This window comes from Hyaena hyaena, unplaced genomic scaffold (genome assembly GCF_003009895.1).
Source record: "Hyaena hyaena isolate Hyena2069 unplaced genomic scaffold, ASM300989v1 scaffold_1776, whole genome shotgun sequence".
Taxonomy (NCBI): Eukaryota; Metazoa; Chordata; class Mammalia; order Carnivora; family Hyaenidae; genus Hyaena; species Hyaena hyaena.
Genome location: NW_024082412.1, coordinates 133745 through 156414, shown reverse-complemented (window position 1 = coordinate 156414; position 22670 = coordinate 133745). Strand labels below are relative to the sequence as shown.

The 22670-nt window shown below is 57.6% G+C and overlaps 1 protein-coding gene across 1 annotated transcript; it reads right to left on the bottom strand.

The window, feature by feature from the left end:
• Nucleotides 1-4548: 4548 nt before the first annotated feature.
• Nucleotides 4549-22428, bottom strand: IKBKG (inhibitor of nuclear factor kappa B kinase regulatory subunit gamma). Its single transcript, XM_039224789.1, has 10 exons — nt 22256-22428; nt 18624-18825; nt 15694-15905; nt 10770-10888; nt 8763-8915; nt 8147-8243; nt 6952-7095; nt 6575-6717; nt 6345-6406; nt 4549-6149 (listed from the first exon to the last, which is right to left on the bottom strand). The coding sequence occupies exons 2-10, from the start codon at nt 18808-18810 to the stop codon at nt 6007-6009; spliced, it is 1260 nt and encodes a 419-aa protein (XP_039080720.1). The 5' UTR covers nt 18811-18825; nt 22256-22428; the 3' UTR covers nt 4549-6006.
• Nucleotides 22429-22670: the final 242 nt, after the last annotated feature.

Sequence of the window (22670 nt, the reverse complement as noted above, 5' to 3'; positions counted from 1 at the left end):
AAAATATAGTCAGCAGTTCTTCATCCAGAAACACAGACTGTCATAGTTTTCATGTTCCCTATTGCTGACTGAATCTTTTAAAAAATCTTTACTTTTGAGAGAGAGAGAGAGAGAGAGAGAGAGCGCATGGGGGAAGGGCAGAGAGAGAGGGACACAGAGGATCTGAAGCAGGCTCTGAACTGACAACAGCAAGCCCAATGCAAGGCTTGAACTCATGAACCTTGAGACCCTACCCTGAGCCAAAGTCAGACACTTAACCGGCTGAGTCACCCAGGTGCCCCTTGTTGACTGAGTCTTTAAGCCCACAAGTAAAAATTTACTGCTGTAAAATGTAAACTCACTGGTAAAAAATTGATCTTTCAATAAACATAGATCATGGAGGGGGCACATGGGTGCCTGAGTTGGTTAAGCATCTGACTCGATTTCGGCCTAGGTCATGATCTTGACATTCATGAATTTGAGCCCCACATCAGGCTTTGCTCTGGCATCGTGGAAGCCTACTTGGGATTCTCTGTCTCCCTCAAAAAGAAAAAAAAAAAAGGAAAAGAAAAACATAGATCATGGTTGATGAGGTTTGGGGGTGATGGTTGGGGGCTCATGGGGTTTGGAGCCAACAGCCTATAAAGAATTCTTGAGACGTCTTTGGTGCAAAAATGGTGATTTATTGAAGCACAGGGACAGGACCCAAGGGCAGGAAGCTGCCCCAGGACCCTGAGGAGAGACTGATTATATCCTTGGGAGTTGGGGGACGTAAAATTGAGAGGATGTTTCCCAAGAAATTTTTACGTGCTAAAGACTCGGGGATCTTGGAGGCCTGGCTGTTGTCAAGCTCGGGGTGTGTGCCCTCTAGCAAAGCATTAGCATGAAGACAGTAGGGAGCTCCTGGAGAAGTGTTTTGCTGTACCTCCCTCAGGTATTTGCCAATGGGCTGCAGGGTACAAGGAAATTGAGTTCTGTCATTTCCTTCTGCCTTTGTTTCCCTCCACATCAATGGAAACATCGCTTCATACCTAAATGTCAACATAATAGATACTAAATAATTGTAAGCTCTACACTCCAATGTGGGGCTCAAACCTACAACCCCAAGATCAAGAGTTGTGTGCTCTACCAACTGAGCCAGCCAGGTGCCCCAAGAATTAGGGTTTAAGTTTATTTGTTTATTTTGAGAGAGAGAGAGCAGAAGCAGGGGAGGGGCAGAGAGGAGAGGCCGAATCCCAAGCAGGTTCCGTGCAGTCAGTGCAAGAGCCTGATGTGGGGCTTGAGCTCACAAACCCTGAGATCATGACCTGAGCCAAGATCAAGAGTTGCACGATTAACCCACTGAGCCACCCAGGCACCCCAAGAATTAATTTTAAAGAAGCATTTTGAATAATCTTGTCTTAAATTTACATTTAGATCTACTTGCTTTGGATTATGAGTGAGAAGGACTACAGGCAATTTTTCTTCTCCCATAAGGACTTCCAATAAATGAAAGAGAAGGAATGAAGAGAAAGAGGAAAAGGAAAAAAAATAGAGAGTGGAACCCCGATGATGTCTGTTTAGTAAACATAATACTAAAGTATTATAGACGGAGCTCCGGAAATGCAAAGTAATTTTTTAAAAAAATAATATTGCTCAGCTCCTTCCTATCCAGCCGTTACGTCAGAGAATAATTAGCCGACCCCAGGGAAACGCATCCTCGGGTAATGTGCTTTATGGGATAAATTAACCGTGGCTTCAGAAGAGGAGCGAACACAGAGAAAGTGTGCGGGCCTCGCTGCCACCACCAAGCCCCCGCGGTTCCACCCATCGGGTTTCCTCCTCTCCATCCGTCGCTGTGGAAGAGGAGGTGAAGTGCAGCCCGCTCTCAGGAGCTACTCAAAGGGAAGGCAGAGCTTTGATGTTCTCATTTTGTGGACGTGGTGACCGGGGCTCAGAGAGGCAAAGTCAGGGGCTCCCCATCAAGCAGCCCACAGCCAGGTCTCAGCAGAGACCTGCGGGAGAGCCTGCCTGCTGTGTCCCGACTGCTGGGGTCCTGCCGCGGGGCCTGGTCCTTGGCCAAGGAAGCCAGCTGAGCCCTGTCACCCTTCGGACTGGTCAGTGGTCAGCTAGCAACTGAAGGCTTCCTACTGATGATGCAGGCTCGGCTGCACGCTCGCCTCTCAGGCCTCCTACACAACAGGGATGCGCTGCCCACGTGCTGTGGGTTAAAATGTGTCCTCCTGCCAGAGAAGAAATGTGGCAATCCTCACCCGTAGGACCTCAGAACGTGACCTTATTTGGAGACGCGGTCTTTACAGGAAGTCACGAGGGCGGGCCCCAAGCCAGGAGGACCGTGTCATAAAAAGGGGACATTTGGAAACGGACACGCACAGAGGGAGGGCCGTGCGAAGGCACGGGAGAAGACCGCCACCTCCACGCCAAGGAGATGGGCCTCGAACTGGCCCTTCCCTCACGGCCCCCAGAAGGGACCGAGCCTCCCAACCCGTGGATGTGGCACTTGTGGCTTCCAGAGCTGGGAGACGGTCCGTCTCTGTTGTTCGGGTGCCCAGCCTGCGGCGCCCGTCACAGCGGCCCCAGCAGACGCACCCCGGCAGCCCCGGACCAGCCCCTGAGACAACTCACTGGCAGACGTGTAAGAGGGTGCTCTTTTCTCAGCCACCAACACAGATAAAACCTCAGTACTGCGTTAACACCAGGCAGACTTTGCAGTAACATGTATTTTCTGTGTATCAACGTAATGCATGCAAAGCAGAGGCACTTGGAAGGCCCCTAAAAACAAAAGGAAAGCTTCATCACCGGCCACCCCACCAGCCGCAGCCTGCCCAACGGCAGCTGGGTGTGCACCGGCTGCGTCTCCTTGTTTACTGGGGCCACACTTTGTACAGAATCCTGTCTACTGGCTTGTTCGCCATCAACAGGCTGCAGTGCATCCCGTGTGGCCAGAGGTTCACAACACAGCCCGGGAGCACAGTCTCACGCCACCAGCCCGTGGCAGCTACAAAGGATGGTGTGGCGAGCACCCCCACGGTGCCAGAGTCGCTGGGCGCACCTGGCTGGGGGCTGGCTGTCGCTTCCGACTGAGCGCACTGAGGACGCTTCCCAAGTGCTGCTTCCATCCTGCAAACGGCCCCCAGGCCAGGCCCGGGCTCCGCCGGCAGGACACCCCAGGTCTTCATTTGTTGCCATTTGACCTCACTTGCTGTCAAGTTGGAATGTGCGTTTCAGTTACCAGTGAGGGAGGCACACACTCTTGCTGTGCTGGCTTCACCGGCCCCCAGACTGCGCACAGGCGCCCACCTGCACCCTGCGACACAGCAAGCGCGAGCAACAGGGCAGGATCCGGGTTTTGGCAGGACGTGCCTCGGGCCCGGGTCTTTACCTCCCGCACCCAGGGCTGTGAAGGTCAAGGGGCCACAGCTAATCAGGTAGGCGGGCCGCTCCCCTCACAGGAAGGATCTTACCACTTACTCTGGAAGCCAAATCTAAGGAAAGCCAGAGGAGAAAGTGGAATCCCCACCCTTCTAAGTGAACGGTGTGCTTTCACCCCCTGCGTGTGTAACGTACAGTTGGCCATATGGGGTGCTACAGGAAGGAAGGCCGCAGGGAGCACGGGCGCCCCAGGGAGGGGAGCCTCAAAAGAGCAAGGGCTCCTAGCCCACGTCTGGTCCTGCACCCAGACCAGGGGGCTTGGCTGCTCCAGGGCCCAGGCGGGCAGGTCCGTAAGGCTCCGCAGGGTGGTGCGGGCGCCGCTGCCAGCACCCCCGGGACGCAAACATCTGCCTCTCTCACTACTCCTGGGGCTCATCCTCTTCCTTTCAACCGCCTTTCAGAAACCGGGGCCGGGCAGAGATGGGCTCCCCGTGCCTGTGTTCACTGTCCCGACAGAGCGGGAAGCCCGGCCCTTTGCGATGGTAGCTGGGGCCCTGGACGCCCCCCTCCTTTCCCCGCCCGTGTCTGCCGGCCCTGGCGCAGTGTCCCGCTGGACACAAGGCGTCTTAGGGAGCTACGCTCCCGCCTGCAAGGACCTGCCCCACACCCAACCAGCCACGTGTGTCTGCAGCCATCATCAACCCAGGGAACGAGGCCCTCTGATGGAGCTGCCAGTGCTGAAGACCTCTGTCTTCGACTGCATTTGTCCTCATCTGTGCGCTAGAAGACAGCCCTGTGCTGGGCTCCGTGGTGGCCCAAAGATATATGCGTGCTGTAACCCCCAGAATTCGTGATTACGACCTTACTTGGAAAAAAGAGTCTTTGTGGGTGTGATGAAGATAAGGGTCTCGAAACACGCTCACTCTGGATGATGTAAGCAGGCCCTGCGTCCAGAGACTGGTGTCCTTGTAAGAGACAGATGACACGGCCAGAAAAAGGAAGAGGCCGTGTAACCACGGAGGCAGAGAACGGAGTGACATGTCTGCCAGCGAGAACAGAAGGGCAACCACCAGGAGCTGGGAGAGGGGCCTGGCACCGACTTCCCTGCCCTGCTGCCACCCGGATTTCAGGCTTCCGACCTCCAGAACCACGAAAGAATGAATCCCTGATGTTGTAAGGCACCACGCTAGTCACCTGTCACAGTAGCCATGGGAATTTAATACATCCCCCCCCAAACTAAAAGTGCTCTTAAAGAAAAATCGCAGGGCCGGGACTGAATGCAGCAGCCGGGGGTGGGGTGGGGGGCTGTCTGGGCCTTTAACATCTTCCCAAAGCACAATCGCCACGATCGGACACCTGGGGTTCAGGCAGTGGGGGGAGGCCCCTGCTCCTGCACGTGCCACCCAAGCCCTGGCCCAGGCTCCCCTTCGGCAACATCCCATTCCCAGCCCGGGGAGAGCAGAGGGGGCCTGGGGAGGCCAGGGCAGTCTTCCTACACTTCTGGCGTGCCTTCCTGACAACTGCAGGGTTAATGCCCATGGCTTTTACATCCAAGGAAATATCTAGAATCTTACAAAGCAACAATAAAAACTCTGGTGTTCCCAATCCGCCAGTCACTGCCAAGTGGCTTCCCTTCGCAAGGCCCAGGCATTCGGGGCAGGTGCGGGGCCAGCGTCCCATACTGGTGCAGCATGATGAAACCACAGCTCACATACGGTGGCCACACACTGCGGGGAGGGGGTGGCAAAGGCACGCTGCAGTACGAGGCAAGGGAAGGGAAGAGCACACACGTGGGAAGCAGCCCCCCCCCCCCGCCCAGTCAGACCAGGAGCTGCTCACAAGAAGGGCAAACCCAAGGCCATGCAGGGCAGGTGGAGATGGGAGTGCAGAAGGCAACGAAGTTCAGACCCACGACAGGCTGGGGTAAGAGAAGGTCCGGGTAAGAGAAGATCATGGCAGAGTCTATCCCACACAAGAGCCGATCCCGCTTATGACCCAAGAACGCCCACCAACTGAGGAACAGAAGACTAATGGCCCAGGAGAAAAGCGAGCAAAAAATACAAACGAGCCGTGAACCCCAGAAGACCTGGAAAGAATCCTTCAAGCTCCGCGAAGATGCTCGAGCTCACCCTTAATGGACATGCCCCGCCTGACAGACACAAGGCTACGAGGAAGGTGGGGCAGCACCCCGACAACATCCACCCCATGTGCGCATGCTCACTGCCGCCGCTAACAGCCTGCCGCAGGGGGATGCGTAACTGATGTGCACGGCTGTCCCCTGCAGCATTCCTGGTGACAACACAAGCGCGGCCACGACCCTACCGTGGCAGCGGCATGCTGCTGGGACGGAGCGCAGTGTCACCTGTGAGGGGAGCCTGGGTGCCCGGGGAGCCAGGGCTCCTGCCCATCTCGGCGTGTTCAAGCAGTTCAAGCAGACAGAACAAACAAAAAGAGCAGAGCATTGGGCCTAACCGGGGTCGCGGGTGCCCTAAATGAGGCAAGCCGGCGGATGGGGGAGCTGAAGCGTGAGGTCTTCATGCTGGCTCTCGGTGCTCAGACAGGTGGCCCGCTCCATGTCAGCCAGCCCAGAGCCGAGGACCGGGTGGGCGGGACAGCGTGCGCTGGGTGGCCTGGGCCGCTGGTCGGCAGGCGGCCCTACTCGATGCACTCCATGACGTGTATCTGCAGGGTGTCCATGTCCGGGGCCTGATACTGGCACTTGGGGCAACAGAAATCAGGCGGCTCCTCGGGGGGGCTTCTCCTCTGGCTGGGCAGGGCCATGTGGAAGGAGGGGTGAGCTGGGGAAAGAGGGGAGGACACAGAAAGCACAGACGCCCGTCAGAACGGTTGGGTCCGACCACTGGGGTCACCACGACCGGCCCCTCCCCATTCACACCCCACGGGGTGCTGCGCTCCACACGGTAACTCTGGGGAGGCGGGCGGGGCTTTCTCTAGCACCCCCCTCTCCACCCATCCTCCAACGGCTCACTCACCTGGGGCGGGGGCTAGGGGGGCCTGGGAGACCTCCACGTGCCGCTTCCTCATATCTTCAATCCTTTGAAAAGAGAACGAGGCTGAAGGGAGCGCGGTGCAGGAGAAAGAGGCCGGGAGGAGGGGACAGGAGGGAAGAACAGGGAGGGGCCTGCCCTCCCTACCCGACGGCGCGTCACACGCTCACTGCAGAGCCCGGCCCCGGGCCTGGTCCCAGTCCTCAGGGGCCCACCTGGCGGACTCCTGGCAGCTGGCCTTGAGCCGGCTGTAGTCTCGCTGCAGCTGCGCCAGCTGCTCCTGCAGGAGCTCCTTCTTCTCGGCCAGCTTCTCCCGGGCCTGCCGCTCCGCCTGGAAGTCGGCCTTGTAGATGTCCGCCTGGCAGAGCCAAGAGAGGGGCGCGCCCGCTGTCGATCGGCCACTGGACGCTCCGCGCTGGGGGACTGGGAAGAGCCAGCTCCCGCCCGCCCACAGCCCACGACACAGAGAAAGTCACCCCTGAGGGCACCGAGAGGCCGAGGAATGGCATGAGGGGCGCAGAGGGCTTCCGAGAAGCCACTGCAAAATGACACCAGGTGACGGCGCACATGGGCCGCGGAGAAGAGCCCTCACCTGGGCTTTTAGCACCGGGACGGTCTCCATCACGATCTTGTGCTGCTCAGCCTCCTCCTTCAGCTTGTCAATCACTTCCTGCTTGGCCACCAGGGCCTCCTCGGCCTGCTGGAGCTGCTGCTTGAGATCCTCCAGCTGCAATCCCTAAAAACGGGCAAGGGGGGACTGAGGGAGCCCCAGCCGGCCCAGGGCAGGGCAGGGCCGGGCCGCCACTAGGCCGGCCGCCACTCCAGGTGATGAGAACCAAGAGGAACGAGAGACCAGCCGTGGCTGGCCAGTGCTGCAGTGACGCTGACCACAAGATGTCAGTGCACGGAGGCCACAGAAAGGCAAGAGGCCAGAGGGGGAACTCTGGGCCATCTGGTGCAACATTTGCTTCCCAGAATCCCCAGCCGGACAGCCCTCCTCCAACCCTTCAAGAGACAGAGCCAGACTCCCTCCCAGGGCCACCCCTCCACGCTGAGCTGGCCTCCTGCACTAATTCTCCACGACGCGCCCTCACTAAGCCGAGACCCACCGATTCTTCCATTCTACCACCTGCTCGAAGGTCTGCTGGTCCCTCACAGAGGCCCCTACCCCTGCACGCGTGCACACACACGTTACACACACACGTGCATACGTACACGCAGACGGCCACACACACTACCAAGCCTTCCTTCTGGAGATCAAAAGACCAGTTTTGTAACCGACTTCTTTGCATGGTCGGTTTCAGGCTTTACCCTGACAAGTCTCCGCTGAGTACATTCACGTTTGACAACATCCTTCTTAAACTGTGCTCACTAGGAACTGCGCCCAGTACAGGTCTGGTGGGAACAAAGCAGAAAAGGGATCCTGGCCGCCTTCAACCATGGGATGGACACACTCCCAGGGCTTCCCTTGGCTCTGAGAAATGTCATGGAGACAGGCAAGTTCCAGCCCACGGAGGCCCAGTCCAGTCACCCATAGGCAGCACACAGCACGGCGCATGGGATCCCGTCTCTCCACACCCTGCCCTGGACTGTCATACCGCGAGCTCGACAGCGCTCTAGGACAGGTCCAGTGTCCCTCCCAAAAGCCAATTCTGTCAAGTCTTCAGACGAGGCGTTGAATTCCAATGCCCCTAAGTTTGGGGACACAGGCCCCGAGCGTAGGGCACAGTGAGAGGAAGCAAGGCAGAGCAAGCCTTAGTCCCAGGGACGTCCCTGGCCGTACTCACTCGGTTCCTCTCGCTGCTCACCACGCTGCTCTTGACGTGGCTGTCATACTCCTGGAAGAGCTGGTGGTAGGCCACCTGCAGCTGTGCCAGCTTCCGCCTGAGGAAAAGGAGCTTGTGCTGGAGACACACGGCATCCTGGCTCGGCCACAGGCTTCTCGGCCTCCAACTCCACCCGCTTCCTCGTCACGGCCACAGGCCAGAAAGGGGGCGGCCAGGGCACCTCTGGACCTGTTAGGCCGTCAGCTCAGAGACAGGCTTCACTAAGGGCTTAACGTCCCTTTCTCTTAAAGCTACCATTTTTAAAAATAAGAGAAGGAGCGTTGGCAACACGGTAGAGCTGTCTTGTGCTCTTGGCAAGAGTCAGCTTCACAAAACGCCCGGAAAGGCGGGAGGACTGGCCCAGATTCAAGGAGGCTCAGAGGCCGAGAGCCGCGCGGGGTCCCAGGCTGGATGCTGCCAGCATGTGCACCCAACGGCGCCAGTGGGCTGCAGAGCAGGGTGGACCGTTTGGGTGTGGCAGCGCTAGGGGACGGTCCCTAGATGGGCTCCTCGCCAGGGAGAAGGCCGCTGACGGACCCTGGCCCGCGTGGCCAGGGGGTGGGGAGGGGGGACTCACTTCTCCTCCGAGGCGGCCTGGCGCTCCATGCGCAGCGCGGCCTCCACGCTCTGGCTCTGCATGCGCAGCTGGTCCACCTGCACGCTGTGCTGCTGCTGCAGCGCCTCCCGCTCGCTCTCCAGCTGCCGGGCCTGCTCGCTGGCGGCCCGGGCCCTGGCATGGGGGAGGGGGAGGTCACGGCAGCTCCCGGCTGCATAGAGAAGCCCCAACGGCGGGACGGTGGAGTCCCGGGCACACATGCGCCTGCAACGTCCTGTCCGCACAGAACCAATTTGGCGCAAGGAAAGAGGAGTCTGTCAGCGGCTCGGCCTGCGTCCCCGATGCAAACCCCTGGCACAGAGCCTCACCCCTGCCTGGATGGCCTCTCCTCACTGGGGACCCAGCACCCCCTCTCCTGAGCCACATCACCCCACAGCCCCCAGTCTCCTGTGTCCACACTGCGCCCTAGATCTGCAGGCCCAAGGCCCCGCACGGTCCTGTCTGCGGAGGCAACGGTGGCTCCTCCTGGGTGGGAGAGGCCACCAGGGACGGTCATTGGTCCCACCGTCCCAATGCTCTCAGCACACTGCCCTGTGTGATGGGACACTGTCATCACCGGGTGGAAGTGCCACCCAGCAGGACAGGCCCAGGGCTCAAGGGGCAGCCCCATGCATCAAGAGTGAAGCTCTTGAAATGGCCATTCAGGTGACCTGAGATGCGCGCGAGGGCCTGCATCCACACTGTCCAGCTCAGCACTTCTGGGCCCAACCACATCCAGAGGGACACACAAGGACATTGCTCACGAGCCCAGAATTGCTGAAGTAAACATTCGTGCGGGGTCATTAATGGACCCAAGTTGCCTCCAGCTGTTGCTTTTATGTACCCAGGAGACAAGAGGCAGAAAGGACACCAGACTATCCTAAAAACGATACGTGTGATTTTAGAAAGCAGGAGGGAGAGAAGCGTCCACCGGGGAAAATACCAGAATGTGACGAGCCAGAGGCCACCAAGCTCAGCCTTCCGGTGCCTTTCCTCACAGGCTGCTTTCTAGATGGGAGCACGCTCATGTGCTCTCTCGTCTGGCTCGCACTGGAAAGCTCCTGCCCGCCCCCCTCACTCCCTTTAGGAAGGTGTCTGTGCCACCACCCAGTGCACCCTGATGACCTCCTGCCCTGGGAGAGCTGGACCTGCTGTCAGTGGGACCCACCTTCCCTCCTGGGGGGCAGTACCTGGGGCGCACGAGAGCTGGGGAGCCACCCATACCCCCGACCCAAGGACCGCACTACGGGCACCGCATCTGCAGGAAAGAGCAGCCTGGGCAGGCTGCTCACGTTAGCGGAGCCACTCGCCAAGTCAGCCCTCCAGCAGCCCCCGGGCACTGGGCCAGTGCAGGTCCCCGACAACTACACGACCCTTTCCCTACAGACAAGGTGGTCCCTGCGCCTGCGCTGTTCACACGACCGGGCGGTGTATGCGGAGCGCCTGCTTCGTTGGGGGTCAGAGAGTTTGCTGAGCGCTCAGCAGAGGGGGCCATGTGACCAGTGCCCAACGAGACCCAGGCTGCTGAGTGCTGAGAAGGTCCCTTGGTCTCCAGGGACGCATCTGTCACTGCTGGAGAAGGGAGAGGACTCAGCGGGCCCGTCACAGAAGGGAGGGAGGGAGGGAGCCCAAGACACGGGGTCCTTCACCCCGACCTGTGTCTTCTGTCCTCGCGGGTCCTGGGGCGTGTCCGGTCCCTGTCATAACTTCAGCGGTGAGAGCACGGAGTGCTTCTAGAGGATCGCTGTGGGTCACGGGGGGGCTCCAAGCGTCCCCCCAACATGCTAAGGAAGTCACCTAAGCTCCAGCCATAGGTCTGGGAGCCCAGAAGCCCCGCTGGGCTCCAGGTTCCCCGAGACCCTATGTGCTCACACTCTACCACTTCCAGTCCATTCTCTCCCAGAAGAAGCCCCCAGAGGGCCCAAAGGTGCCTCGCTCTCTTCAGGCACCCCGACAGCAGCCCCGGGGGGGGTGTCCCTCCCCACTCACCTGCCCTCCAAAGCCTGCCGCTCCTTGATGGCGGCCTCCAAGCGACTCTGGCTCTCCTGGAGCTCTCCCAGCAAGGACGTCACCTGGGCTTTCACTGACGCCTTGTCCTCAGCCAACTGCTGTGTGAAAAAAAGCCACTTCCCATCAGCGATGCTTTCTTGCCAACTGCCCACCCCTGGGACCCCTGAGCCGCCACCTAAGGGGTTCTCTCCCGCCTCCAGAAGCTTCCCAACCCCGGCAAGGCAGCTGTGCTGGACTCCACATGCCCAAATCCCTCATCCCCGTGGAGGCTCCCGCGCGGCCGCCTCGAGTCTCGCAAGGCTGGCGAGTGGACAGCGAGGATGGAGCCCAGCGGGCCTCTTGGCCTCTGAGACTTGTCACCAACGGACAGGAGACCTAAAGACACAGCACCAAAATAGGCGCTCCAGCCACGGGACGAGGCCGCCAGAGGAGCGCTGAGATGGACTGACGCTGTTTCCAGAAGCCTTACACCAGGGACAAAACTCAAGAGCCGTCCAGACCCCCTGACGCCCGTCCTCCCTCATCCAACTGTCCCCACCAGGTCCCCTGCGACCTCAGGTCGCTCAAGCCCAGGGCCAGCCTTGGTCCTCCGCATCCCCCACATCCCCATCCCTTTGTAGCAACCGCCACTCTTATCGTCCGCGCCCCCGCCCTGGGCTCGTCCCTTCTCCACCAGGAGTGCGGCCGAGACCCCGGCTTCCTGCGTCCTCACGCGTGCCCGTCGCCAGCCCCGTTGGCTGCCGCCAGCCACCTTTCCACCTGGCCTCCTGCTCCGCCCCTGGCCCTGTAGGCGTTTCCCAAGTCTTCTATAAAGAATCACAAAGCGGGGGGGCTTACGACAGCAGGAATGTACTGCCCCCCAGTTCTGGAGGCCAGACGTCTGGGAGCAAGGTGTGGGCAGGGCCGCTGCATTCTGGGGGCTCTGCAGGAAAGTGTGCGCTGTGCCCGTCTCTGCCTCCCCCTTCCCATGGTCGTCTTCCCGGGATGTGTGTGTCTGTTTCTCTTCTGATAAGGACAGCAATCCTTGGCTTTAGACCCATCCTGATCTCGCATGACCACATCCTAACTTTATTCTTTTTTTGTTTATTAACATTTTTTAATGTTTTTTTTTTTTTACTTTTGAAAGAGAGAGAGAGAGCGCGCGCATGCGCATGAGCAGGGGAGGGGCAGAGAGGGAGACACAGAATCTGAAGCAGGCTCCAGGCTCCAAGCTGTCAGCACAGAGCCCGACAAGGGGCTCGAACTCACGAACCACGAGATCGTGACCTGAGCCAAAGTCGGTTCAATTGACTGAACCACTCAGGTGCCCCCTTTCTATTTATTTATTTATTTATTTATTTATTTATTTAAAGAGAGAGAGAACGTGCCTGTGCAAGCAGAGTAGGGAGAGTGAGAGGGAGAGAGAATCCCAAGCAGGCTCCTTGCTGCCAGCACAGGGCCCAATGTGGGGCTCGATCCCATAAATGCAGAAACCAGTCAGACACTTAACCAACTGAGACCCCCGGGTGCCCGTAACTTTATTACTTCCACAAAGACCCTATTTCCAAACAAGATCACATTATGAGATAAAAAGTTCAGGATGTGGACATCTGTTTTGGGGGGACACAATTCAACCCATAACAGCTCCCTACACTCTACAACCTACACAAAACCAAATAACGTCTCACGCCAGCCCAGCAGGCCCCACAGTCCCTGGCACACTCGGGTCAAACCCCAAATCCTCCCATTGGCCCCACGAAGCTGTCAAAACCAGCGCATCCCAAGACTCTCCCACCCACACCTCAGCCACTTCCACGCAACCTCAGTTACGTTTGCCTGTTTGATGCTCCCTGAAAATGACAGGCATGCCCCTGCCTCAGAATCTTTGCACATGCCCCCCAAACAAGCTTTCCCTAGATACCCATATGGCTCAGCCCCTCAGTGTTCTGGTCCTTACTAGAAAGCACTTCAGTGAGGGTCTCTCTGCTGAACAGTGCAAACCACCCACCCCCGCCACCCGGCCTGTCACATCAATGTCCCCCTGGGTATCTAGTAGTGCTGTCAAGACCAACCTCTCTTAAACTGCACTTCTGACGGTCCTCAAAAACCAGTTCCCCCCACTGCCCCCCTGATGGTCAGCGGATGGCAAATCCGTCCTCCGGCCACCAGGACAGAAACCCTGGAGCCCCTCTGGACTCCCGCATCTCACGGCTCACATCTAACGGGTCAGGAAATCCTGTCAAAATATATCCCAGGATCTATTTGCTGACACTGAGCAAGTAACATGGACTGTTTCAGGGAGGACGGTACTATTGTGCTTACGTCTTTCTAAGTGCCCTCTCACAGACGCAGACTGCAATATTTACAGATGAAATCATACAGCGTCTGGAATTTGCTTCAAACTACCGGGGGAGCCGCTAGGAATCTACCCGCTAATGAAAACACATGCCCGCACCCCAGTGTTCGCGGCAGCATTACTGGGGGCTCCCGGCTGGCTTGGTCAGAGTTCGTGAGTTGGAGCCCCACACATGGTGCAGAAATCGCTTAAAGAAATAAAACTTAAAGTAAAAAACAGATACACAGCAGCATGACTCCCGGCAGCTAGAGTGGAAATGAGCCAAATGCTCATGAACTGACAGTTGGAAAAACAAAGCGTGGTGTCTGCGGATGGCAGGATGGCACCCGGCCATGAAAGGGAGCGGCACGCTCGTCCTTGCTACAACGTGCGACCAAAGGTGAGGCGCGCGCAACGTATGGCTCCACTGTCGTGCGACGCCCGACACAGGCAGGCCCGCAGACGAAAAGGCGACCCGAGAGGGCCCGGGTCCGGGGAGAGGGCGGGGCGCTGATGGGGATGCAGTTTCTCCTGGGGGGCGGGGAGGAGCAAACCGGGAACCGAGTGGTAACGGTTCTGAGACCCTACAGATACACTAAACACACCACTGGCATCTATACTTTAAAAAAGTGACTTTCATGGTGTGTGAGTTTTATCTCAGTAAATCCATTAAAAAAAAGTTCCAACGGGGGCGCCTGGGTGGCTTAGTCGGTTAAGCGTCCGACTTTTGCTCAGGTCATGATCTCGCGGTTCGTGGGTTCGAGCCCAGCGTCGGGCTCTGTGCTGGCTGCCAGCTCAGAGCCTGGAGCCTGTTTCAGTCTGTGACACCCTCTCTCTCTGGCCCTCCCCTGCTCACGCTGTCTCTCTCTCTCTCTCCTAGAAATAAATAAAACATTAAAAAAATTTAAAAAAAAAAGTTCCAACATATTGTTCTACCAGCTTCTCCCGAGATGGGCATTCAGGTCATGCTCAGGTTTTGCTCTGTTCAATGTACGACGGCTTGTCAAAGCTGTCGGACAGGCCCTGTCCTGCCGGGAAACTGACATCCCGTCACGGGAGCCGGGGCAGGCGGGCAGGGGCCCCTGAAGGCCGTTAGCGAAGGGCAAGGAGTGCATCTGTTCGAGCCTGTGATGGGCTGAATGGCAGCCCCTGACAGGTCCTAGTCCTAACCGCCAGGACCTATGAATGGGACCTGATTTGCAGATGCAATCAAGTCATGACGAAGCCGTACTACGGGCTGAGGACCGCGGCCGGGGGAGACGCGGCCCTGCATCGGCATGCCTCCCTAGGAAAGCCCGGTGTGGCCGAGACTGCCTGGTTCAGCCATCAGCGGCCCCGGGCCCCCTCCTCCGCTCACCAGGAGCACTTCCTAAGAGGCCTCCAGGTGTGAATCCTTCCTCTGTCCCTCTAAAACGCCCACATACCTCCCACCACCCAGGACAGTCTTCCTCAAGGACTTCAGAGTTGTTCCTCGGAAATGGACTCGTTGCGAAGGATAGGGCCTCCGAGCGCCAGGCTCTGTGCGGGATGCGATGCTAACGTCCGAAACCGCCAGCTGGCCTCACGCATTCATGCTGACCCATGCCGTGTGAGTTTTCGCTTGACCCCCAGCTCACTCCCCCTCCACTCTCCTCGCTCTTTAAGTTGCCAGTCACCTCTGCAAATCACAGTGGAGCTCAACTCTCCCCCTGCTGCCAGTAATTCCCAGCTCAACTTGTTCTCACCACGGTCACTAACGTCCAGACGCATTTCTCTCAGATGCTGGCGTCTTCATGAGAGGAGGAGAGACACACGGACACATGGGGAGAAGCCCAGGTGGCCACAGGGACAGGCGTGGAGCGACGTGTCCACGGGCCACAGGAGGCACAGCCGAGGCTGGGAAAGCAGCCTGGCCTAGGTTCTCCCACGCAGACTCCAGAAGGCACCGGCCCGGCCCAGACCTTGCTCTTGCACTTCTGGCGCCTGGACTGGGAGGCAGTACAGGTCTGTATCTTAGAACCGCCCAGCCTGTGGCCCTTTGTTATGGTGGCCCCAGGGACCTGGCACACTTCCCTGAGGGCCCTGCCGGGCGTCTGCGCTGACAGCGTGATTGCTGGTGGGGCCCCGGCTTCACGTCCGGGGGGCAGAGACTGAGGATGTGAGGTCAGCCAGGCGGGAGCCCCGGGCCCACAGGACCGACCCCCACTCAAGTCCCCGGACACCAGCGCTCAGGGAAGCTTCCCCGGCGGCGGCACCCCCCGCCCCATCCCGGCGCGCACGGTCACGCGTCACTGTGACACAGACCACACCGCCCCACGACCCCGCTGGCCGGGGACCTGGAAGCTCACTCCTGGCCTCTCCCGGAGCCTGCCCTGTGCCCCTTCTGTCCCTGCTCATTCCAGCCTGTATCCTCTCACTGTCATTAGCCATATCAGCCATAACCACGAGTGTGACGGCTCTGCCGAGTTCCGGGGCCGTCCTGGTGAAGCATCAGGGACCCCTGACCCCGGGCGCCCTCTGGGAACGCTGGCATCCCCGTGGTTTCCGGAGCACAGGCGGCTGGTGTCACAGGCTCCTCGGGAGCTCCCCCGTCCCCGCCCCTCTGGCTACCTTCTGGCATCTCTTCAGATGCTCCACCTCCTGCAGGGCCTGCTCCCTCTGCCTCCTCAGGTCGAGCTTCTCCAGGCTCAGTCTCTCCACCAGTTTCCTGGCTTCCTGGAACTTCTGCAGGAGGAACTCTTTCTCCTTCCTCTGGCTGCCTTGGAAACGCTGCAGCTCCTCACAGCGCTCCCGAAGCATCTGGTTGCTCTGTCGGATGGCATCTGGCGGTGGAGGAGACAGAGGAGACGTGAGAGCGGGCGGGCGGCCCGTCCTGGCACCTCCCCCCCACCCCCGGTGCAGCCTCTCACACAAAGACGCCTTCAAAGCGGTTCCTCTTATTTTGCATCATGCTTTCAGAATCAACAACGCTGATGACAAGCACCTAAATTTCCCCAAAAAGATACTAAAAACATCAGCTTCAATGTGGCCCGGTTCCAGGCACGCCTGCACTGCACCCCCCTTCCGTGGGGCGCTCAGTCACAGTCTTCGGCATCGGGGAATCCTAACCTGCCTGCGGATTCTGGGAAGGCTGCCAGGGGGAACCTCCCTGTGCCATTACCAGCTGCAGCCTGGGAGGGTCAGGTTTGCAGGTGGCCTCCCTGAGCCTCGCTGTCCTCACATGCATGTTCAACAGGGATAACTGCACCCAACTCACAGGGTGGGGAGGGTCAAATGAAAAACTGAAGTGCCCAGGGCACAACAGACATGCAGGAAACAGCCAGCCCCTCTCCCCCAACCAGGCTGAAGGATGAGCATCTGCAAAGGCCAGGCAGGCAGCAGAGGCTGAGGAAAGGAGAGCCACACATCCACGGACACCCCAGGCAGCAGAAGGCCAGTGACGGGTGACAAAACTGATGAGTGACACGCGAAGGTTCTAGCAACTACAGAACCATAAAAGATAGGAACAGGCAATAGCTTCCTGTCACCTTCCAGTGAAAACCTTTGACAAGCTAACTAGTGCCTCCTGATGGAACATTCTTTCACTCAAACTACAGTGGCTTCTGAGCCTGGCTCCAGAGCCACCTCGTGCCCTCCTCCATCCCCATGTGACTACTCTGCAGCGCCTCCAGCCTCACTCGCCCGCCTCCACCTGTTGCAACCCTGCTCGATTCCCCACCTAAGGCTCAACTCATGCGCAACTTCTTTTTCTACCAAGGTAAAATTCATATAACATCAAATTCATCATTGTGACTTTTAAAGTATACATTGAGTGGCTTTCATGTATTTACAAAGCTATGCACCCATCACCTCTAGCTAGTTCCAGAACATTTCCACACCCCCCAAAAAACCCATATCCACTGGCAGTCCCTTTCCCATTGTCCCCAGCCTCTGGCATCCACTTATCTGTTCCTGTCTCTGGATTTGCTCCCCCTGGACATGTTACAGAAAGGCACTCCTACAACTAGGTTAATGCAACTTCTTCCATAACGTTTCTCAAACATTCAAGGGAAGTCTGTGCCCTCTCCCTGCCCCCTCCTTCTTAGACACAATTGGGGCACCGTTGGGGAGCAGACACCTTCAGGGCCCCGTGGTTTGACCCAGGACCTGACACAGAGCACCCATTTAACAGGAATGTGCAGAGGCGATGCCATGTGCAGCTAATACACTGAGCAACAATGGGTCAGGTGCATAGAAGGAGGCCGTGCAGCTTCAAGGTCTCTACCTGCTACTAAAGCCCAAGCTCCGTGGGTGAGGGGCCACTGGTGCCATAATCCCTCTACACCCACTTTGACAAACTCACCCCCAACGTCCTCCTGCCAGAGCGCCCTCCTGGGGACCAGCAGAGACCACACATGTAGCTGTGGCAGGTGAGCTGTCTCCCCACCCCCAACTTGGCTGCCAGCTCTATGTGACCCCAACACAGCAAGGCATTTGACAACATTAGGGACACTGTTAACTGTGATAACTGGAGGAGTGTAAGTGGCATCTAGGGGTAGATGCGGGGGATTCTGGTCAACACCTGGTCACACCAGGACAGGCCCTTGACGTCTAAGCGTGATTACAGGCAGCGGGGAGCGGGGGAGCAGGTGCTGTCACACAGCAGGGCTGAAATGCGCCCCACCCAAGGGCAGCCACCCTGCCTGAGAAGCAAGGTGCAGGCCCCTGGGACCTGGAGAAGCTGCCCCACGATGTAACTGAGGACGTGGCAGGTGAGCGGGTGGGGGCGGTGATGAAGACAGGAACCGCCTGGCTCCCGGAGCCACCGCCTGGCCTGGGCTAACACCTCGCACCGGCGGGAGGGACCAGAAATCCCCTCTCCCACAGCAGCCCGCAGGCCCTTCCCCGGGCAGGCCCCGCCTCATCCCCGGGACGGGCCACGCCCCCTTCCCCGGGCAGGCCCCGCCTCATTCCCGGGACGGGCCACGCCCCCCTTCCCCGGGCAGGCCCCGCCTCATTCCCGGGACGGGCCACGCCCCCCTCCCCGGGTCAGACCCCGCCTCATCCCCAGGACGGGCCACGCCCCCTTCCCGGGAGCCGCGGGACCACTCCCACCATAGCCAGTGCTCCGTGATGGATCACGATACGGCAGAAGGGCCCGGCCGGCCACGTCGGCCCAACTTGGGACAACGCAGGACCGTAGCTTGGGCTCCAGAGCTCCCAGCAGGGTCAGCCTGCACCGCTGTGCAGCTTCTCGCCGAGCCCACCCCTCCTTCTTCCCAGTCCTTCCCTTCTCTTCCCTTCTCTAGGATTGGTCCTACGTATGCGCACTCTAAATAAACGTCCTGCACGTTAATCTATACCTCAGAGTCCGTTTTCAGGAGATTCCCACCTGAAATAAAAAGGGAGGGTGGCTGAGTCTGAAGCACTAGCTGCCTCTCAGGTGTTCCCCCAACCCAGACCCAGTAAAAGCAGAGGCACAGGTGAGGGGAATAAGCCTCCCCCACCAACGGGGCTGGGACCTCTGACGCGTTACTCCGCACACCTGCTATCCCCCTCACCTCGGAGCTCCTGATTCTCCTCCAGACAGCGTTGGAAGGTCTCAGGAGTGCCCTGCTCCGAAGGTAGGTGGGGCATAACTGGCTTCCCCAGAGAAGACTCTTCGCCCAGCACGTCCTGGTCCCCTGCCGGGCCGCCGCTGGGCTGCACCATCTCACACAGCTGACTCTTCCAGGGGGGCCTGCTCATCCAACAAGTCAGGATCTGGAGGAGCGAGGCAGCGGAAGTGTCGCAGGAGACCCGCGCCGAATTCTCTTACCTTGCAGGAGAGGGGGCGGGGTCTGTGCAGGAGTTCCGCGGCCACACCCTAAGTGGAACGCCCGGCACTTTACCGGGTGTGATAGGGCGCTACAAGGGGCTTTTCAGTCTAAGACGGGGCACATACTTTCATCCCAAAGGGAGGTGCAGGCCCCATGAGGGATTTGAAAGGCCAAGGTTCAGCACGTGTCCTAAACTCTGTCTAGCACCTATCTGCACGCTGTAAGCTGATATTAAGAATTTAGGGGTGCCTGGGTGGCTGGCTCGGTTGAGCGTCAGCCTCTTGATTTCACCTCAGGTCATGATCTCGAGGTTCATGAGTTCAAGCCCCACTTACAGCATGGACCCTGCCTGGGAGTCTCCCTCTCTGCCTCTCTCTCCTGCTCTTGCTCGCTCTCAAAATAAACTTTTTAAAAAATTCCCCAGAGAGTGGAAATTGGGGAGAGGATTGTTTTTGTAGGAGGTGTCAGTGTGCGGTGACCCCTACCTGCTACACACACCGCCCCCCCGAGCAGGAATGAAGGTGTTGGCCCCTTACCAAGCGTAGTGGGTTGAATGATGGCCCTCAGCAAGGTATGTACATGTTCTCACTTTATTTGGAAAAGGGGCTTTTTGCAGATGTAAGAAAGTGAAGGATCCTGAGATGAGATCATCCTGGATTAGAGTGGCCTTAAATCCAATGACAAATGTCCTTATAAGAGACAGAAGAGAGACACAGAGAAGGCCACACCACAACAAAGGCAGAGAGTGATGTGGCCACGAGCCAAGGAATGCCTGGAAGAGGTAAGAAGGATTGTCCCCTAGAGCCTGCAGAGGGATTGTGGCCCTGGAGAGCCCCTGATACTCGGGAGGTGGCCTCCAGAGCTGGGAGAGGAAAAATGGCTGTTGTCAGCCACTCGGCTTGTGGCCATCTCTCACAGCAGCTCTGGGAAATTAAGCCATGGAGTAAAAGGGGGTTCAAGGACACTGCTCAGAACCTCATAAGCGTTCCCTGGAGCTGAGGGCGAGTCGGCCACGTGGGGCGGCACTAGCCTGGAGCCCTGATAAATTCTGCCCAAGAAGACAAGCCGCCTGGAGGAGGAAGCCAATCCCAATTTCCAGGAGCAGGCCTGCACCAGAGAGGACGGCTTTAACACCGAATCAACCAATACCCTGCTGCTGCTGCTGCTGCTGCTGCTGCTGCTGTTGCTCTCCCGGACGCCCCGCTGAGCCACCAGTCCTCCCCTCAGCTTCCAGAAAAGCCCACTGTCCTGGTTCTCCTCCTACCTCACTGGCTGCTCCAGCTCAGCCTCTTTCACTGGACCCTCCAAGCCACAGTGTCATGTTGTGGTGCCCCAGAGCTCTGTTCTGGGGTGTCTTCTCTAACCTCGGGCACCCCAACACAGAGTTCATTCAGCCTCTCGCTTTAACCCCCATGCTCTTGCTGACGACGCCCAAACCCAACATCTCCACTTGGGTATCTATCTAGTAGTGCTCTCAAAACTAACCTTAAAATTGCACTCCCGAGAGTCCCCAAAAGCCAGTTCCCTCCACAGCTCTCCTGATGCTCAGCAAATGGCAAATCCATCCTCTGGCCACCAGGACAGAAACCTTGGAGCCCCTCTGGACTCCCGCATCTCACAGCTCACATCTAACACGTCAGGAAATCCTGTCAAAATGTATCCCAGAATCTACTTGCTGACACTGAGCAATTAATGGTCACTATTGTAGGTGTGATGGTGGTATTGTGTTTATGTCTTTTTCATCCTTTCTTAGAGATGCATGCTGAAATACTTCCAGGTGAAATTATACAGTGTCTGGAATTTACTGCTAGATATCTATCTCCCTGGGAGAAACAAAAACACGTGCACACATGCAAATGCTCCCAGCAGGATTACTCACAATAGCCAAAGAGTGAAAATGACCCAAATGTCCGTCAGCTGATAAGTAAACAAAATCCAGTACATTCACATGCCAAAAAATGGACAAGTCTTGCAAACATTACACCAAAAGAAGCAACTCACAAAAGACCACACGGCGTGTGATTCCATTTATGGGAAATGTCCAGAACAGGCAAATCCGTAGAGAAAGAAAGATTGGTGGATGCTTAAGACCTAGGAGATATGGGGTGATGAAGGTGCTAGCTAACAAGGTGCGGGGGTTTTCTGGAGTCATGAAAATGTTCTGGAACGAGAGTGGTTACGCTTGCACTACTCTGGATATACTATAAACTAGGGAACTGTATGTTTCAAATGGGTGAACTGCATGGTATGAGAATTGTCTCAAGGCCATTATTGGAAAATAATAATGATGAGAGATGAGTGAGAAGTATGAATTAAACAAATGTAGCCATGGGGGCGCCTGGGTGGCTCAGTCAGATGAGCACCCGCCCGACTTCGGCTCGGGTCATCATCTCACAGTTTGTGAGTTCGAGCCCCACGTCAGGTCTGTGCTGACAGCTTAGAGCCTGCTTTTGACTCCGTGTCTCGTTCTCTCTCTGCCCCTCCCCCACTTGTACTCTGTCTCTGTCTCTCAAAAATACATAAATGTAAAAAAAATGTTTAAACAAAAGAAGCCATGAGTTGACAACTATCAAAGCTGGGAGGTGAGTACATGGAATTTACTACACTATTCTTTCTACTTTTGTACATCTTTGAAATTTTTCATAATAAAATGCTCAAAGCCCCACCATCTCTCACCTGGATTACTGCGATAACCTCCCGCTTCTACCCCCTGTCCCCTATAATTTGTTCTCACAGGAGCCAGATTGGCCTAACAGGTAATTCTGATCATGTCCCTCGTCTACTCTGTTCCCTACCACAGTTCCTCATTGCTCTTTGTGTAAAAGCCAAGGTCCCTAAAACGGCCTGCAAAGCCCCGAGCTATCTGGTGCCTCACTGCTTCCCCTCCAAGTGTTCTCCCTTCACTCTACTCTAGCTATGGTGGCCTCCTTGCCGTTCCTCGAACATGACAGGATGGCTCATCCATCCCCAAATCACAGAAACGGTTTGAGGTCAGGTGGACATTAATCGTTTTGCAAAGTGAGGCACATGAAGTAAGATACGTAGCTGCCAAACTATACTTGAGGCCTTTTTAAAGAACTTAACCTCCAACGCAGTCAAGTTAGATGAACAGAAATAGTCTCGGAACTAGAATAGTTATCCGCGAAGCAGGGGTGTGGTCAGACTCGACGGCGGCGGAGGGAGAGGCGGAAACAGTCCCGCTCGCCACCAAGGTAACCTGGCCCCTGCATCGGCCCGCCTCGGCCGGTGCGCTATAAGCAGGCAGCAGAAATGGGCCGGGGCCCAAAAGGAAGGGGAAGCCTGGATGTCCGGGAAGTCTCGGAGGCAGCGGAACACCCACCAAAAGTACCCTGTCTTCGGGAAGAGGACCGCACCTGTCAGCAGAGTCGGTCCGACGTGAGAAGGGCAGGAACGGCGAGCCACGAGCACTCCTCGGGCCCCGGCGCTCAGAGAAAGTCCGAGTTTTGCGGTCACCCTTCCCTTCTCCCGCTGCCGAAATTCACACTTCCGGCTTCCGGCGTCGTAGCTGTGAGATCCGGAAGTAAAACACATAAGCCCCGCCCCTCCCAAGAGCCGGCAGAGATGTGGCAGAGGCTGCTCCCGAGGGGAACCCGAGCCCGACAGCTTTGGCCGGCGTACAGGACCCTCCCAATGATATGCAGCACGTGGTACTTTTCGGGGCATCGCGACCCACTCTCGCCCTCGTCTCTCGGACGGTGGCCTCCAGCCTCCGGGCGCTGGGCCGTCCCGCCCCCGCCGGGGGAGGAGCTTATAGGGGGCCTACTGGCT

What these genes read in the sequence shown, in the direction of transcription:
- IKBKG (XM_039224789.1), bottom strand. Translation starts at nt 18,810, where the DNA reads ATGAGCAGGCCCCCCTGGAAGAGTCAGCTGTGTGAGATGGTGCAGCCC. An exon ending in GGAGAATCAGGAGCTCCGAG is followed by an intron (nt 15,906 to 18,623) that starts GTGAGGGGGATA and finishes CTCCACCGCCAG; the next exon opens with ATGCCATCCGACAGAGCAAC. An exon ending in ATCTGAAGAGATGCCAGAAG is followed by an intron (nt 10,889 to 15,693) that starts GTAGCCAGAGGG and finishes TTTTTCACACAG; the next exon opens with CAGTTGGCTGAGGACAAGGC.